Below are 18,605 nucleotides of genomic sequence, written 5' to 3'. Positions count from 1 at the left end.
GGCTGAGGGTAGCAGACACCAACAGAATTAACAGACTTATTCGTGATGTTGTGGGGGTGGAACTGGACTCTCTGACAGTGGTGTCTGAAAAGAGGATGCTGTCCAAGTTGCATGCCATCTTGGACAATGACTCCCATCCATTCTATAATGTACTGGTTAGGCACAGGAGTACATTCATCCAGAGATTGATTCCACCGAGATGTAATACTGTGCATCATAGGAAGTCATTCCTACCTGTGGCCAACAAACTTTACAACTCCTCCCTCTGAGTGTCAGACACCCTGAGCCAACAGACTGGTCCTAGACGTGGCATGATTAATTATTTAATTATTTATGGTTTTATATTGCTATATTTCTTCACTATTCTTGGTTGGTGCAGCTGTAACGAAACCCGATTTCCCTCGGGAGCAATAAAGTATGTCTGTCTGTCTGAAACCACAGTCCAAGACTGATTCTATGAATTCTGCACCATGCATTCAATATTCTGGTCTCTTTTATTTTCCTGTACTAATTGCCTATGACTGTGGTAACAATTAAGAGATAATTATTATTAACATTATGTGCTTTACTTTGATGTCCAGCTCCTCAAACTGTCTAGGCAGAACCTCATTATTGGTTCTGTATACATTATTGGTTTCTAAATGGACTAAGTCAGCCAGGTTCTTCCACTCCCAAATCATTCTCTAGCTGCAAAGAAATATACCTGATCTTGCATTGTGCAGACAACATAACACTATAACTCTCACTCACAGCTGCAGAAAACACCACAGCTGTAGGGCTGTTGCATTCCTATCAAGTGTTGATTTCCCAATTCAAGTAATGGAGTTTTCTGCTCTCTTGATGTCTTTGTCGAAGTCCACCAGGAAAAGCAAATCTTTTATCATTTCAATATTTTTTAGTCATAAAAATAAATAGAATGTTAGTCACTGTTTTCATAACAAGTAGTAATATTGTGCAATGGACCAGAATTGATTAGAGAGCTCAAGGTAAAAAAAAAATCTTAGAGGCAAGTGATCATAATATGATTGAATTCACCTGAAATTTGAGGAGAAGCTGAAGTCAGATGTATCAGTATTAACAATAGAGTAGAGGAAATTACAGAGGCATGAGAGAGGAGTTGGCCAGATTTGATTTGAAAAGAACACTGGCAGGGATGATGGCAAAGCAGCAATGGTTGGAATTCCTGGAAGCAATTTGGAAGGCACAGGATAAAAACATCCTAAAGAGGCAGAAATATTCTAAGGAAAAGGTTACACAACCATGGTTAACGAGAGAAGTCAGCACAAAAGCTAAAGAGAGGACATGTAATAGAACAAAGTTTCATGGGAAGTTAAAGGATTGGGAAGCTTTTAGAAAGCAACTAAAAAGTCATTAAGAAGATAAAGATGAAATACAAAAGTAAGCTAGCCAATAATATTAAAGAGGATGCCAAAAATTTCTTCAGATAAATAAAGTGTAAAAGAGGGGTGAGAGTGGATATCGGACTACTGGAAAACAATGCTGGAGAGGTAGTAATGGGGGGTAACAAAATGATGGATGAACTAAATAAGCATTTTGCGTTTGTCTTCAAGGTGGAAGACACCAACAGTATGGTAGAAGTTCCAGGTGTCAAGGGGCATGAAATGGATGAAGTTACTGTAACTAAAGAGAAGGTTCTTGGGAAACTGAAAGGTCTGAAGATAGATAAGTCACCTGGAACAGATGGTGTACACCCCAAAGTTCCTAAAGAAGTGGCTGAAGAGATTGTGGAGGCATTAGTGATGATCTTTCAACAATCACTAGATTCTGAATATTTCTGGAAGACTGAAATATTGCAAATGTCACTCCACGTCTCAAGAAGGGGGAGAGGCAGAACAAAGGAAACTGTAAGACCAGTTAGTCTGACTTCAGTGGTTGGGAAAATGTTGGAGTTGATTATTGAGGATGAGGTCTCGGGGTACTTGGAGACACATGATAAAAGAGGACATAGTCAGCGTGGTTTCGTCAGGGGAGAATCTTGCCTGACAAACCTGTTGGAATTCTGTGAAGAAATAACAAGCAGGATAGACAAAGGAAAATAGGCTGATGATATGTACTTGGATTTTCAGAAGGCCTTTAACAAGGTGCCACATATGAGGCTGCTTCACAAGCTACAAGCCGATGGTATTACAGGAAAGTTTCTAGCATGGATAAAGCAGGGGCTGATTGGCAGGAGGTAAAGAATGGGAATAAATGGAGCCTTTTCTGTCTGGCTGCTGGTGACTGTTGGTGTTCCACAGGGGTCTGTGTTGGGAGTGATTCTTTTTACATTGTATCTCAATGATTTGGTTGATAGAATTGATGGCTTTGTTGCAAAATTTGCAGACAATATGAAGGGCAGTTTGTTTGAGGAAGTCCTTCCTACAGAAGGACTTAGATTAGGAGAATGGACAAAGAAATTGCAGATGGAATACAGAGTCAGGAAATATATGGTCATGCACTTTGGTAGAAGAAGTGAAAGGGTTGAATTTTTTTAAATGGAGAGAAAATACAAAAAACTGAGGTGCAAAGAGATTTGGGAGCCCTTGTGCAGGATTCTGTAAAGGTTAATTTGCAGGTTGAATCTGTGGTGCGGAAGGCAAATGCAACGTTAGCATTCATTTCAAGAGGACTAGAATATAAAAGCAAGTTTATGAAGCACTGGTGCGGCCTCACTTGGAATATTGTGAGCAGTTTCAGACCCCTTGACTTAGAAAGGATGTGCTGAAACTGCAGAGTTCAAAATAGGTTCACAAAGAGTATTCTAGGATTGAATGGCTTGTCATATGAAGAGCGTTGAATAACTCTGGGCCTGTAATTTACAAGAGTTCAGCAGAATGAAAGGTGACCTCATTGAAACCTATCGAATAGTGAAAAGCCTTGACAGAACGCATGTGGAAAGGGTGTTTCCTATGGTGGGAGAGTGTAAGACCAGAGAACACCACCTTAGAATAGAAGGGTATCCTTTTAGGGCAGAGATGTGGAGGAATTTCTTTAATGTGTTGAATCTGGGGAATTCTTTGCCACAGGCTGCTGTGAAGGCCAATTCTTTATGTATATTTAAGGCAGAGGTAGTTAGATTATTGATTGGTCAGACATGAAGTGTTATGGGGAGAAGGCAGGAGATTTGGGCAGAGAGGAAAATTGAGTCAGCTATGATGAAATGGTGGAGCAGACTCAATGGGCCAAATGACCTAAATCTGCTCCTACATTTTATTGTCTTATAAAATCAAATATAAATTCCACAGGCCATGTTAATACTCTGTAGTGTCTGCTTTCCCTTATTTGTCTGATAAGGATTGCTGTTGGGCCTATCCCTCTACTGTGTATTTTAATTATTTCACAAATTCCACAATCTTTTCTCTCAGTTCTTATGTCTGTGGTCTCACCCTTTAACCTCTGGTGAATAGGTTAGGCTGGGTAACCTTTGAGTGTCTCATTTCCTGACACTTCAAGGCTTCTCACCCATCTATGATGGAATAAAAAACAGAAGTAAATCTGCAGATGCTGGAAATCCAAGCAACACACTCACAAAATGCTGGAGGAACTCAGCAGGCCAGGCAGCATCTATGGAAAAAAGTATAGTCGATGTTTTCGGCTGAGACTCTTCATTAGGACTGGGAGAAAAAAAGATGAGGAGTTGGAGAGTTAAAAGATGGGGGAGGGGAGGAAGGAATACAAGGTGGTAGATGAAACCGGGAGTATGGGGGAGGGGAAGGGTAAAGTAAAGAGCTGAGAAGTTGATTTGTGAAAGATGGTCAGGGCTAGAGAAGGGGGAATATGATAGAGGACAGTAGGCCATGGAAGAAAGAAAAGGGGGAAGAGCACCAGAGAGAGGTAATGGGTAGGCAAGGAGATAAGGTGAGAGAGGGAAATTCTGTCATTTGTTATCATTTACAACTTTTAAAAGATAGTTTATCACATTTTAACCGTTTATTTGTTTTGTGTATAATAGAAGGGCTCTGAGTTCTGGCTCTTCCTCATAATGCCACTATATACCTTTGTTCACATCAATGAGAATTACAACTAGGGTTTTGATCAATTTAACTGAAATTTTCTTTGTGAATCTCATTCTGCTTTTTTCACAGTAGAGCCCAAAAAGCGGGGAAAATTTAAAACCATGAAAAACTAAAAATTCAAAAATTGAAATGTCAGCAGTGCAAAAGTATTCACTCCCTTTGCTCAGGACTTAGTTGAATCAGCTCTTGCAGCTATTACTGCTAGTCATCTTTTTGGATAAGTCTCTATTAGCTGTGCACAATGTGATGGGGCAAGATTTGCCCATTCCTCCTTGCAAAATTGCTCAAGCTGTGCCAGGTTAGTTGGGGAATGGCGGTGGACAACAATCATGAGGTCTTGCCAGAGACATTCGATCAGGTTAAGGTCAGAACTCTGACTGGGCCACTCAAGGACATCAGATTTCTTCATTTGGAGCTGGTCTGGCGATGTGTTTTGGGTCATTGTCCTGCTGGAAGACAGACTTTCTCCCCAGTTTAAGCTTTCTGGCATAGGCTAGCAGGTTTTTATCCAAGATCTCTCTGTATTTGGCGGCATTCATTTTCCCTTCAATCCTGACCAGATTTCCAGTCTTTGCTGCTGAAAAGCATCCCCATGGCATGATGCTACCTCCACCATACTTTACAGTAGGGATGGTGTTATCTGACTGAAGCGTAATATTTTACTTCACACGTACTTCTTGGTGTCAAGGACAAAGATGTCCCACTTTAGTTTCATCTAACCACGACTTCACAGCATCTTCTAAATAATGTTTTGCAAAGTCTTGATGAGCAGATATGCTTTTTTTTTAAAGCCAGGCGTCTTCTTTGCCACTCTTCCATAAATACCCTTTTTGTCCAAGGCCTTGTAGATTGTGGAGCCATGAACTTCATCTCCAGTGGCAGCCACTGAGTTTTGAAGTTCACTCAGAGTGACTTTTGGCGTCACATTAGCCTGTCTTACAAGTGCCATTCTTTGGTGATAAAATTTAGGGGAACGGCCTGACCTATGCAGTGTGGCTGCAGTTAATATTTTTTCTTCTGTACTGAGCTCCAAAGTATGTCCAGTGCTTTTGAAATGATCTTGTCCCCTCCCAAGATTTGTGCATCTCTGTTGTCATTTCCCAGGCTTGTCTTGAATGCTCTTTTGTCTTCATTTTGGTTTGTTATGTTGAAAATCTGCTTTACTGTTGGACCTTAGGAAATATTTACAGTATTATGAACTCATTGAAAACAGGCGATCCTCCAATTTTATGTGTCAACAAATTGGGTGAGTTGATAGGATAATATAGTGCTACTGGTGAAAGTTAGTGTAGTAATTACAAAGAGGATTTTCTCAGCCTCAATTTTGTTCTTTTTTTAGTCAATTGTTGATGGGCTTTAGAATTTTTCTTGTGATTTGACATGCACAATGCTTTGTAGGTTAACTCAGAAATCCTATTTCAGTATATTTTAAATTTAGAAAAAGACAGTAAAATGTGAAGATAGTTATTGGGGCTGGATATTTTTTCAAGGCACTGTATTTACAGTGCTTTCAATAATTATTGATTGAAATGTAATCAGCACTGTTCTGGAAGGCCTCCAGTGAGTGAGTGAATACCTTGGGCATGTGTACACTGATGTATTCTTGGAAGGAGGGAGGCAGGCAATTGTCTCGGATGGATTCCTCAATAGCATGCAGATGGACCTGTGAGTACCAACTCTGACCAAGCCTGGAGTAGACTAATGTAACACTGTCCCTTACGTAACACTACCAACCCCTTTGGCACAGGGTGCCCAAAGATCAGGATTGTTGGGCTAAAATGCAGTCATTCAAGTTCTTAAGGAGCAGCCCATTCAAATACTCAAATAATAACAGAACTTCCCAAACTCACTGAAAATGTGAAAGGCAGACTCCTCCAGATCATCAAAATAACAAGTGGCCCAGGCCAGCTTAAGAATCAGTTGCATGAAATTGCTCTGTGTAGCATCCACCTCTTCAGGGGTGCCAGTCACTGTAGACTGAACGAGTAGCTGTCCTCACAAAAATGCCATCCATTTCAGTGTATCTGTACAGCTGCAGAATCAGGAAATTGCCGGTCGGTTTTCACTCTGGATTATGCCGATTAAAAGTCTAGACAATACACAAACTTGAACTAAACCTGTTTGCTTAACACTGGAACAGCAAGTCCTTTTTACTTAACAGGGAAGAACAAGGTTAAATATTAGATGCTTTATGCTATTAATTGTTGAATTTTAGTTGAATATTTTATCTTTAGCTGTTCTGGATTTTAATTCTAAATAGTTCTTGGCAAATATGAAAACTGGTTCAACCGCAGTACATGACATGGCTGGTTCGGTAGCTGGTTCTGCTTTTCTCTTCAATTACCTTTGCTCTAGCACTCCATTCCCACCGTATTCAGAACACACAACAGCATTATGGCATAGCTCACACAAGCTCCTGCTTGCCATTAAGGAGGGTTTTGACATTTAACTTTGGGATGGTACTCTACAGGGTATTGAAACCAGATGGTCCACTCAAGTACCAAGGTCAGCAGTAGAAATAGGTGGCTTGCTGCTGGCAAAAAATTAGTTTATAACTTGGTTGCTCTACCAAGCGTTAAGCAGTCAGCTCAGTTTGTTGTACCATAAATTATACTTGGTGAAATTTATATGAATCTTTCGAATGTGGGAAGCACAAAGCAGCAGCTTCTTCCCCTTTGCACTGAGTTCCTCCCCAAACCACATAGTCAATGACACCGCTCCTTTGGAGAAGCTCTGTCGAAGTTAACTATTGAATTTGCATGTCAAGCGCATGTGATGTAGCTTGCAAATGATAGTTTGAACACTTCTAGTGCAGTGTTTCTCTTTTCTCTTTTTCTGTTTCATGCTTCATGTTTCTCTCCATTTTTGAATAAAGGAATTACATTTGCTATTTTCCAATCTAACGAAACCTTTCCTAAGTAAAAGGAGTTTTAGAAAATTAAAGTCAAAGCAATCCATCAGAATCCAGATAGGTCAGTGCATAGTTTAATTTGCACTGTACCACTTTGCAGGTGATTGTTATTTTTCTGAGTTCCTCCCTCCCTTCAATACACCATTCTATGCATTCTGAAAGTTCAATTTACTCTTGTTGCATCTTTAAAAATAGATTCTGGTATTTTTCATACTACAAATGTCAGGTTAACTGGTCCAAAGTTCCCTATTTCAGCTTTAAAATAAAGGGGTTATATTAGTTACCTTTCACTCCTGAGGAACTGATGCGAAATTCAAAGAATGTTGGAAAATTCCCTAAACCAAACAAGCACAGTATGGTAACAAAGGAAATTTCTAGTAGCTGAGGTATATTTTTAAATGACTTAACAGCTTCTGAAATTACAGTTATCTGCTAGTTAAACAGGACGTTTTGTATAGTTTTAACAGTTCATGGAATTTTGTCCATGTAGGTGAAATTTTGCTGAAGTTAGCAAGTCCCTCTACTGAAGCACCAGGAGCAGAATTTATTTGGGGTGAGTTTACTGAATAAGGAAGTGTTAACTATTGTTTATTTAGTTTTAACAGTTTTAAGGAATAGGGAATATACATCTGCTGGACATGAATAACTTGACACATTTGGTTTTATCACATTTTTATGTCTAATTTCAGAATAAATCCTGGTGAACTACCAGAATTGTTAACCACACCAAAATGAAAATTCACTGTCCCTTTGCTTGTTCTGTCTGCTTTATTCACTTATGTCTGTTTGTCTGTTCCACATTGTGTCTTCCATACTTCCCACACCTCATTCATGAGCCACAAACACAGCCCTGCCCACCCATCTCCAGTATAAGCTGGGTTCTATAGTCTGGGATGATCCCACACCCTCTTTTCTCATCTTTGAATGTCTCCCCAAATGGTTCAACCCCTTATTCCCACTCCCCCTTGATGCAGACACTGCCAACTTTCTTCCCCCTTCTCTTCCCTCATAACACCCTCTTGCCCACTTCACGTTGCTCTTCAATGTAAAAATTATTTCACCCTTATCTGCACTGTTCCTGACTTTCCCATTTGTTCTCTACGTTTTTACTGCTATGACGTTATTTTGTTTGTTTATATTGCTACGAACCCCGTAACTGGGTCACTTACCAGCAAAGATAGAGAGGTCCGTTGAAGCCTGATAATACGATTTTTAACAGTATTTATTAGTAAAAATACACAAAAATAATATCAATGCAAGCAGATAATATACGTCGTCAATACTAAATCTAAAAGTGCGGGTATAATAATAATCAATAAGAAATAAGTTCTATCGTTGTCTAGGGGATAATGTATTGTCTGGTGGAAATATAAAAGTCACTCAGTTCATGCAGGCTGCAGCCTTTGGGGACTGCTGTGTGGCAATGGTTGGAGAGAGAGAGATTTGGAGAAAAACTTGCCGATTCCTTTTATGATTTCGATCCATCGGAGTCTCGTTGGTGTGGCCGTTCACTTGTGGCCTCTCCTTTAGCTAAAGCTGTTCTTCCGTGGTGAGCCTGCCAATCCCAGGCAAGGGAAGGACACACACGAGCCCCCCACCAGCTGTCGCTATTAAATGCTGTCGCGGGATTTCTAGCGTTTCTCCTGGTGCGTCGAAAGAGGTTGTTCCCCAGACCCTCTTTTATCTTTACTCACGGGGTCTCAGATGTCAATCAGGTTGGGATGATGCAATCCCTCAACCAGCCCACTCTGGTCGTCCCCTGAGGGGCTTCAATGAATAGTACAGTACTCAATACTCAATTCCATCTCCAAGAGACAATAGCCGTTATCAGCGGTTTTGTTTCGCTGAGGCCAGGACACATTCCAAACCTTGTGGATTCTCTCTCATTTCCTGGGTCCCAGACCCGAATTAATAGCGATCTTGTGATTCTCAAAAAGGAGGTGGCGACTTTGTACCCTTCGGCACCTCAGAGTTGCTGCACATTCGTAACAATATCCTTTGATAATCAATTAATTACACCTCAGAAACTTAAAAGGCAGGCACAGTGACTTGCTGTGCTTTTTCAGTTTTCAGTTTTCCAGTTGGTTTACAGCATCATTCTTATAATAGAAAACAAAATAATACACAACACTGAATAAAGTTTAAACTTTATATTTTTACCAATTTATATTATGTGTACTTTGAAATCATGGCAATAATCAAACATGTCCAGTAATGTGGTACTGCTTTTGGGGACTAAGACTTACAAAAATATGTGGAACTACGAAGCACTGGCTGATGGTGAGGTCATATTTCTTAAATGCCTCTTCATGGCAGGTAACCATTCAATCTAACCATAGCTGGTGTCAATTTGCTGCTTGGAGATTACTACTCAGAAAAATAGCATTACAGGTATGGACATCTTAGTGAAGGAGGAGGACAGTGGCAAGGTAATTCTATATGTTAGATGTTTAGGAAACACCCCAAGATTGCAAGTATGAGAAATGACCAGAGAATTTGATGCCTGGAGTGATGTTCTGTAGAGATGTTCTGTAGTTCAGGTATGATCAAGGTTACTGGAAACAGCAACAAATCCTGCCTAGCAATATAAAAATTATGATATTTACACTTCACACATTACATGCTATGGAAGCTAAACATTTACTCTCATGTTCTTCACTCTGTTCCTCAATAAAGTTTGTTTTCAATTGCTGGCTGCATCAGCTAATTGGAAGACCCCTTCCATAAGACAATGTGGAAAATGAGTTAGTTAGGAGAGGGTGCTGGTAATTGCGGGCCTTACTGCAACAGCTAGTTCTTGCCAGTGAATCCTTTTCCTCCTGGTCATGTCCTGATGATTCTAATGGGGCCCATTGACTTTATTTGTGTCAATATGCAGTATGCTCAAGGTCGGTCACCAGGCCAGGTCCTGCCTGATGAACTGCAGGAAGCTGAAGAAAACAAAGCCACTGCATCGGTAACTACCATAATCCAGGACCAAACGTACTATTCCAGTCTAAAGGATCTGATGCAATGAGTCACCAACTACAAGTCGACAGGATCAGACTGGAAGTGAGAGTACCTTGTGTGCGAACTCCCAAAAAGTGAGATCACGCACTGTGTGTTGGATGAAGGCTTTGATTACAAGGAACTTTGATGAAAATGGATGTGAAAATGCTTGAGATTTTGTGCCAGTGGGAGACGTCAAAGAGCACGAAGGTGTCTAAATTCTATGCTACACAGTTCTAGCATGTAGTTGAGAGCTGCTTTTTTTTTTGGCAGCAAGGGAAAGGTGGCTTCAGTTGTTAACGCACATAAACCAAGGAATGATTCAGTGATTCAGTATCTTACAGCAAAGAAAATAGCTTCCATTAAAGTGGAGATCACCAAACGTTTTGAATGCTGCAATGGACACAACACTGCTAACTGCTAACAGAAGTGAAGGAATAAGAATCAAAACCAAGCTCTATGGTAGTCTAGGGGTAAATGAATAATCTTAAGATAATGCAGAGGTCAGTTCAGTTCAGTTTGGGTTGAGGAAGTTGCTGTTGTGACAATAGACAATAGGTGCAGAAGTTGACCATTTGGCCCTTTGAGCCTGCGCCGCCATTTTGAGATCATGGCTGATCATCTACTATCAATACCCGGTTCCTGCCTTGTCCCCATATTCCTTGATTCCCCTATCCATAAGATACCTATCTAGCTCCTTCTTGAAAGCATCCAGAGAATTGGCCTCCACTACCTTCCGAGGCAGTGCACTCCAGACCCCCACAACTCTCTGGGAGAAGAAGTTTTTCCTTAACTCTGTCCTAAATGACCTACCTCTTATTCTCAAACCATGCCCTCTGGTACTGGACTCTCCCAGCATCTGGAATATATTTTCTGCCTCTATCTTGTCCAATCCCTTAATAATCTTATATGTTTCAATCAGATCCCCTCTCAATCTCCTTAATTCCAGCGTGTACAAGCCCAGTCTCTCTAACCTCTCTGTGTAAGACAGTCCGGACATCCCAGGAATTAACCTTGTGAATCTACGCTGCACTTCCTCTACAGCCAGGATGTCCTTCCTTAACCCTGGAGACCAAAACTGTACACAATACTCTAGGTGTGGTCTCACCAGGGCTCTGTACAAATGCAAGAAGATTTCCTTGTTCTTCTACTCAATTCCCTTTGTAATAAAGGCCAACATTCCATTAGCCTTCTTCACTGCCTGCTGCACTTGCTCATTCACCTTCAGTGACTAATGAACAAGGACTCCTAGATCTCTTTGTATTTCTCCCTTACCTAACTCTACACCGTTCAGATAATAATCTGCCTTCCTGTTCTTACTCCCGAAGTGGATAACCTCGCACTTATTCACATTAAACGTCATCTGCCAAGTGTCTGCCCACTCACCCAACCTATCGAAGACACCCTGAATTCTCCTAACATCCTCATCACATGTCACACTGCCACCCAGCTTAGTATCATCAGCAAATTTGCTGATGTTATTCTCAATGCCTTCATCTAAATCGTTGACGTAAATCGTAAACAGCTGTGGTCCCAATACCGAGCCCTGTGGCACCCCACTAGTCACCACCTGCCATTGCGAGAAACCCCCATTCACCGCTACCCTTTGCTTTCTATCTGCCAACCAGTTTTCTATCCATGTCAATGTCTTCCCCCCAATGCCATGAGCTTTGATTTTACCCACCAATCTTCTATGTGGGACCTTATCAAATGCCTTCTGAAAATCGAGGTACACTACATCCACTGGATCTCCCCCATCTAACTTCCTGGTTACATCCTCGAAAAAGTCCAACAGATTAGTCAAGCATGATTTACCCTTGGTAAATCCATGCTGGCTCGGCCCAATCCTATCACTGCTATCTAGATATGCCACTATTTCATCTTTAATAATGGACACTAGCATCTTCCCCACCACCGATGTCATGCTGTCAGGTTGATAGTTCTCTGTTTTCTCCCTCCCTCCTTTCTTAAAAAGTGGGATAACATTAGCCATTCTCCAATCCTCAGGAACTGATCCTGAGTCTAAGGAACATTTTAAAATGATTACCAATGCATCCACAATTCCAGGGCAGCCTCCTTTAGTACCCTAGGATGCAGACCATCTGGACCTGGGGATGTGTCAGCCTTCAGTCCCATCAGTCTACTCATCACCATTTCCTTCCTAATGTCAATCTGTTTCATTTCCTCTGTTACCCTATGTCCTTGGCCCATCCATATATCTGGGAGATTGCTTGTGTCTTCCTTAGTGAAGACAGATCTAAAGTACTTATTAAACTCTTCTGCCATTTCTCTGTTTCCCATAACAATTTCACCCAATTCATTCTTCAAGGGCCCAACATTGTTCTTAACTATCTTCTTTCTCTTCACATACCTAAAAAAGCTTTTGCTATCCTCCTCTATATTCCTGGCTAGCTTGCGTTCGTACCTCATTTTTTCTCCCCGTATTGCCTTTTTAGTTAAGTTCTGTTGTTCCTTAAAAATTTCCCAATCATCTGTCCTCCCACTCACCTTAGCTCTGTCATAATTCCTTTTTTTTAACGCTATGCAATCTCTGAATTCCTTTGTCAACCACTGTGGCCCCTTTCCCCCCTTTGAATCCTTCCTTCTCCGGGGGATGAACTGATTTTGCACCTTGTGCATTATTCCCAAGAATACCTGCCATTGCTGTTCCACTGTCTTTTCTGCTAGGATATCCATCCAGTCAACTTTGGCCAGCTCCTCCCTCATGGCTCCATAGTTTCCCCTGTTCAACTGCAACACTGACACCTCCGAGCTGCCCTTATCCTTCTCAAATTGCAGATAAAAACTTAACATTTTATGATCACTACCTCCTAATGGCTCCTTTACTTCAAGACTGCTTATCAAATCCTGTTCATTACATAACACTAAATCCAGAATAGCCTTGTCCCTGGTCGGCTCTCATACAAGCTGTTCCAAGAATGCATCCCGTAGGCACTCTACAAACTCCTTATCCTGGGGTCCAGCACCAACCTGATTCTCCCAGTTCACCTGCATGTTGAAATCTCCCATAACTACTGCGATATTACCTTTGCCACATGCTAATGTTAACTCCCTATTCGACTTGCCCCCAATATCCATGCTACTGTTTGGTGGCCTGTAGACAACACCCATTAGAGTCCTTTTGCCCTTACTGTTCCTCAGTTCTATCCACACAGACTCTACTTCTCCTGACCCTATGTCCCCCCTTGCAAGGGACTGAATCTCATTCCTCACCAACAGGGCCACCCCACCCCCTCTGCCCACATTTCTGTCCCTATGATAGCACGTATACCCTTGTACATTCATTTCCCAGGTCTGATCTCCCTGCAGCCATTTCTCCATTATCCCACAACATCATAGTTAACCATTCACACCTGAGCTTCAAGCTCATCCACCTTATTTCTGACACTTCTTGCATTCAGATATAGAATTTTTAGCCCATTTCTCCTCTCTCTGTTTGAATCGCTGCCTATTGACTGGGGGGGGGGGGGGGGAGAGGAGAGAGGGAGAGAGAGAGAGAGAGAGAAACTGAGACTGAGACTGCAGCAGGCAAACCTTCCGTTATCTTCTTGTTTACTGCCAACCAAGCAGAGCTGCAAGGCTGATGGCATGTACATATTTGGTCCTCCCAACAGACCTGTAGCCCTGTTGGTGCCCAGGTCAGGGAATTAGTAAATCCATGGAGTATGAACTCTGCCCTCAGGATGACAGCATTTTGTGATGGCCCAGTTGCAACTAACTGACACTGCTGGTGCTTACAACAAGCTGACTCAGTACAAACAGGTCATCTGGGCTTAGAATCTGGCCTTCACTCCAAGGAGGCAAGCTTCCCTCAGCTTGGCTGCATTAGGTCCAACTATTTAATTCTTAGATTAAACTATTTAATTGATATTTTCTTTGCAGCTTAACAATTGTCTGCTTGTATCTTGTATAATTACTTATATACAAATAACTACCTAGTATGCTTCCTAATTTCATATTAGGTATATGCAGTTGTTCAATGTGTCCCAGAGTGGCGAGATTGTTATGATTCTAGAAGTTAATCTTGATACTGCATTATTTAAATAAGAGCTGTCTCATTGGTTGAATTATCTGTAAATCTGAGAGGAAATTTTCTTGTCTGTGGGTATAAAAGAGCTGCACCATGAGGTTAGCCCCATCATAGATTTTAACTTTTGTTTCTCCCTTCATTTAGTAGTCCTGTCTCACTGTCTGTTTTCAACTCTCTGTTCTGTTAATGCTTAATAAAACTACCATAAAGCAACAAGTTTTGTGCCTCTCATCTGGCTTCCAAAAGAACCTTGCCCTAGCAGCAAACTTTTGACAAATCTGTGCCACTGCCAGCAACACCCACGGAATCCCTTTATGACGTGCCCTCTGATCAATCCAATAATAATATTCAAGAAGTTGAAATGCATTCGATCCTTTATTAGCAACTAGCAAAACTTACGATTTTGAAGTGATGTAATTAAACAATGTTAAGCATAAATCAACACTTAACAAAGATATAACATCCGTTCATTCCCAGTACTAAATTAAACTGCAGAAAGCAAAGCACAAATATGTAACTAAACCCTATGCTGTTACCGTTGCCCCCACCCGCATGACTAACTTCCATAATAAACTTGCAGCACAGAAGACAATGCAGGTACATGGTTCCTGCAGTTGGATTAAAACTTCAGAATCTAACAGCTGAAACCAGAAGAAAATCACATGAAGTTGTACAGCACTGGAACAGGTCCTTCAGCCCATGATGTCTGCTAAAAATGTGCCCAATTAAATTAATCCCTTCTTCCTGCATGAGCATTTGAGGTACTAGCACTGATCCTTGCAGAACACCAGTGGTAGTAGAAAACCAGGCAATACTGTAACATTTGTTATTGCCAGATCAGATATATAGTTGTTGAACAGTACATTCACATCTAATATTTGGATTATTATTGACAACCTATTATTATATCATTGGGTTGTCTTGCAGGGAAGATGGAACCTGTATAGGAGGGACAGTTTGCACCTGAACTGGAAGGGGGAAGGAAGCGGGAAGGTTTGCTAGTGCTGCACAGGGGTTTAAACTAGAGTTGCAAGGGATGGGAACCAGAGAGTCGGAACACATAGTGGAATGGGGTTGTGGAGGAAGATGTTGTTAAACCAATGCACAAAATCAGGAATCAAAAAATAGAGCATGGTAGGACTAACGTTCTGAATTGTTTATATTTCAATGCAAGGAGTGTTGCAGGAAAAGCGGATGAGTTTAGGACATGGGTCAGCACGTGGAATTATTACATTGTAGCCATTATTGAGATTTGGTTGCAGGAGGGGCAGGATTGCCAGCTCAATGTTGCAGGGTTCCAATGTTTCAGACATGATAGAGCAGGAGGGATTAAAAGGCAAATGGTGGCACACTAATCAGGGAAAATGTTGTTGCACTGTTCAGTCAGGACAGACTAGAGAGCTTGTTTAGTGAGGCTTTATTGGTAGAACTGGGAAAGAAACGTATAGCCAGATTAATGGGACTATATTATAGATAACCAGACTATCTGTGGGATTTAGAGGAGCAGATTTGCAGAGATTGCTGACTGGCACACGAAGCATAGGGTTGTGATAATAGCTGGTTTTAATTTTCCACATACTGATTGGGATTCCATAGTATAAAAGGGCTAGATGGGAAAAGGTTTGTCAAATGTGTTCTGGAAAGTTTCCTTAATCGGTACATTGAAATCCCAATGAGAGTGTGTGTGAAACTTGATCTGTTAGGGATTAAGGATAGGTAGGTGACAACTGCTTGTGCAGGGGAACACTGCGTCTAGTGATTGTAATGCTATTAATTTCAATGTCATTAAATGGGATTAGGTCTTGTCCTCAGGATGAAATCATAAATTAGAGAAAGCCCAATTTTGATGGTATCAGGAAGTATCTGGCAAGTGTGGATTGGGACAGGTTATTTTCTGGCAAAGGTGTGCTTGGTAAGTGGAAGATCTTCAAAAATGAAATTTTGAGAGTACAGAGTTTGTATGTTCCTTTCAGAATAAAAGGCAAGGATAACAGGTTTAGGAACCTTGCTTTTTGAGAGAGATATAGAGGCCCTACTTAAGAAAAATGTGCATTGTAGGTATATTCAGGCAGGGGATAAATAAGACCAAATTTAGGAGCAGAATTAAGCCATTTGGCCCATCAGGTCAGCTTTACCATTTCATCATGGCTGATCCATTTTTCCCTGTCAGCTCCAGTCCCCTGCCTTCCCCCATATCCCTTCATGGCTTGACAAATCAAGAATCTATCAACCTCTGCCTTAAATATACATAAAGACTTGGCCTCCACAGTTGCCTATGGCAATGAATTTCACAGATTCACCACTCTGTGCCTAAAGAAATTCCTTCTCATTTCTGTTTTAAAAGGCTGCCCCTCTATTCTGAGACTGTGATTCTCCCACCGTAGGAAGCATCCTCTCTATCAAGGCCTTTCACCATTTAATAGGTCTTAATGAGGTCACCCCTCATTCTTCTGAATTCCGGTGGATACAGGCCCAGAGCCATCAAACGCTGTTCATATGACTAGGTGTTCAATCCTGGAATCATTTTCGTGAACCTCCTTTGAGGTTTCAGCACATTATTTCTAAGCTAAGGGACTCTAAACTGCTCACAGTATTCCAGGTATGGCCCCACCAGTGCTTTAAAGTTTCATTACATCTTTGCTTTTATTTTCTATTTTTATATGAGGTACTTGAGGAGCCTAAGAAATATTAGAGGACACTTAAGAAGCAAATCAGGAGGGCTAATAGTAAGCATGAGGTTGCTCTAGGAGACAAAGTGAAGGAGAATCCAAAGGGCTTCTGCAGACACTGTTTATTAAGTACAAAAGGATAGAAGAGACAAAATTGGTCCTTTGCAATATCAGAGTAGCAAGCTAGTCATGGAGCCGAAAAGGATGGGGGGGGGTTCTTAAATGGATTATTTGCATCTGTATTTACTTGGGAGAGAGACACGAATCTATAGATATGAGACAATGCACTGTGGAAAAACCGTACTGCATTTACCCTACTGTCACATATCCTATTCAGATTACAGAGGAAGAGGTGTTTCCTGTCTTGAAGCAAACTAGGGCGGATAAATCCCCAGAGCCTGACAAGATGTTCCCTTGAAACATGTGGGAAGCTAGTGCAGAAGTTGCAGGGGCCCTAGGAGAGCTATTTAAAACATCCTTAGCCACAGGTGATGTGTCAGAGGATTGGAGGATGGCTAATGTTCTGCTGTTTAAGAAGGGCTCTAAGAAAGGAAATTATAGCTGGTGAGCCTGACATCTTGGAGTGGGTAAGTTATTGGAAGGTATTCTAAGGGACCCAGATATGAGTATTTGGATAGACATGGACTGATTAGAGATGGCATAGAAATTTAATGCAGGCAAGTGTAAGATGTTGCACTTTGGGAGGACCAGCTAGGGTAGGTCTCACAAGGCGAGCAGTAGGGCAGTGAGGAGTGTGGTAGAGCAGAGGGCTCTGGGAAAACAAATCCATAATTTCTTAAAAGTGGTATCACAGGTAGGTTGAGTTGTAAAGAAAGCTTTTGGCACATTGGCCTTCATAGATTAATGTACTGAGTACAGGATTTGGAATGTTACATTGAAATTGTATAAGACAGTGGTGAGGCCTAATTTGGAGTACTTTGTGCAGTTTTGGTCACCTACCTACAGGAAAGATGTAAATAAGATTGAAAGAGTGCAGAGAAAATTTACAAGGATGTTGCTGGATCTGAGGACCTAACTTACAGGGAAAAGTTGAATAGGTTAGGACTTTAATCCCTGGAATGTAGAATGTTAATGGAAGATTTGATACAGGTATATACAAAATTATGAGAGGTATAGATAGGGTAAATGCAGTACGGTTTTTCCACTGAGGTTAAGTGAGACTAGAACTAGGGGTTATACATAAAAAGGTTTCAGGGAACATGAGGGGTAACCTCTTTACTCAGAGGGTGGTGATAATGTGGAATGAGCTGCGAGTGCAAGTGGTAGATGTGGGGTTGGTTTGAACATTTAGGAGAAATTTGGATAGATACATAGATGACAGATATGCAGGGCTATAGTGTGGGTGCAAGTTGATGGGATTAGGCAGGTTGATGGTTCAGCATAAACTAAGTGGGCCAAAGGTCCTGTTTCTGAGTTATGACTAGCTCGTGCTATTGTTATTTCCTTTGCTAGCTGAAGAACATGAACTCAGGCACTCAATCTGGTTCCTTGTAGGCTTTAATTGACAAATCAAGATTCTCCTTAACTTGGCCAAAGATGGCAATGTTTGCTCAGTTTTGTAAAATCCTGCTGTAATTCTTCATTATGATTTTCTATAAAAGCTCGTTATTTCGCTAGTTTTGGTATTGAGATGTTTTGATTTAGAAATGCAGTCCGCATGTCGTTGGATAGATGTGGCCCTCGGATACGATGACTTGGAGTCAGTTTAGCTCGAAACTCTCATCTTTATTGATTTATGCACAAGTAATTTGAAGTCCGAGTAGATTCTTTGTCTATAGTTAGTGATCTCTGTTGTGTGTTATTGGAGCTAATATGTGATGGATTACTGAAATACTTACTCAAATAAGACATTCCAAATTACTGGAATGAGGAAATAAATTTTTTTTAAACGTTAATGCTTTTTTTCCTGATAACCATCTATTATGGCAGTTACTATATGTGAGGTTATC

The 18,605-nt window shown here is 41.1% G+C and overlaps 1 protein-coding gene across 4 annotated transcripts in view; it reads left to right on the top strand.

Moving 5' to 3' along the window:
- Window positions 1-18,605, top strand: part of pde10a (phosphodiesterase 10A) — a 204,907-nt gene that overhangs the window by 40,979 nt on the left and 145,323 nt on the right. For 3 of the 4 annotated variants that reach the window (XM_059986039.1, XM_059986041.1, XM_059986040.1), the window contains exon 3: window positions 7,418-7,480. The exons of the other annotated variant lie outside the window; for it this stretch is intronic. In XM_059986039.1, coding sequence (XP_059842022.1) covers window positions 7,418-7,480 — 63 coding nt within the window. The remainder of the gene's footprint in view (window positions 1-7,417; window positions 7,481-18,605) is intronic. 4 annotated transcript variants of the gene reach the window in all.

This window comes from Hypanus sabinus, chromosome 12 (assembly GCF_030144855.1).
Source record: "Hypanus sabinus isolate sHypSab1 chromosome 12, sHypSab1.hap1, whole genome shotgun sequence".
NCBI lineage: Eukaryota > Metazoa > Chordata > Chondrichthyes > Myliobatiformes > Dasyatidae > Hypanus > Hypanus sabinus.
The sequence above is the reverse complement of the archived record's forward strand: the minus strand, read 5'-3'. Positions and strand labels throughout refer to the sequence as shown.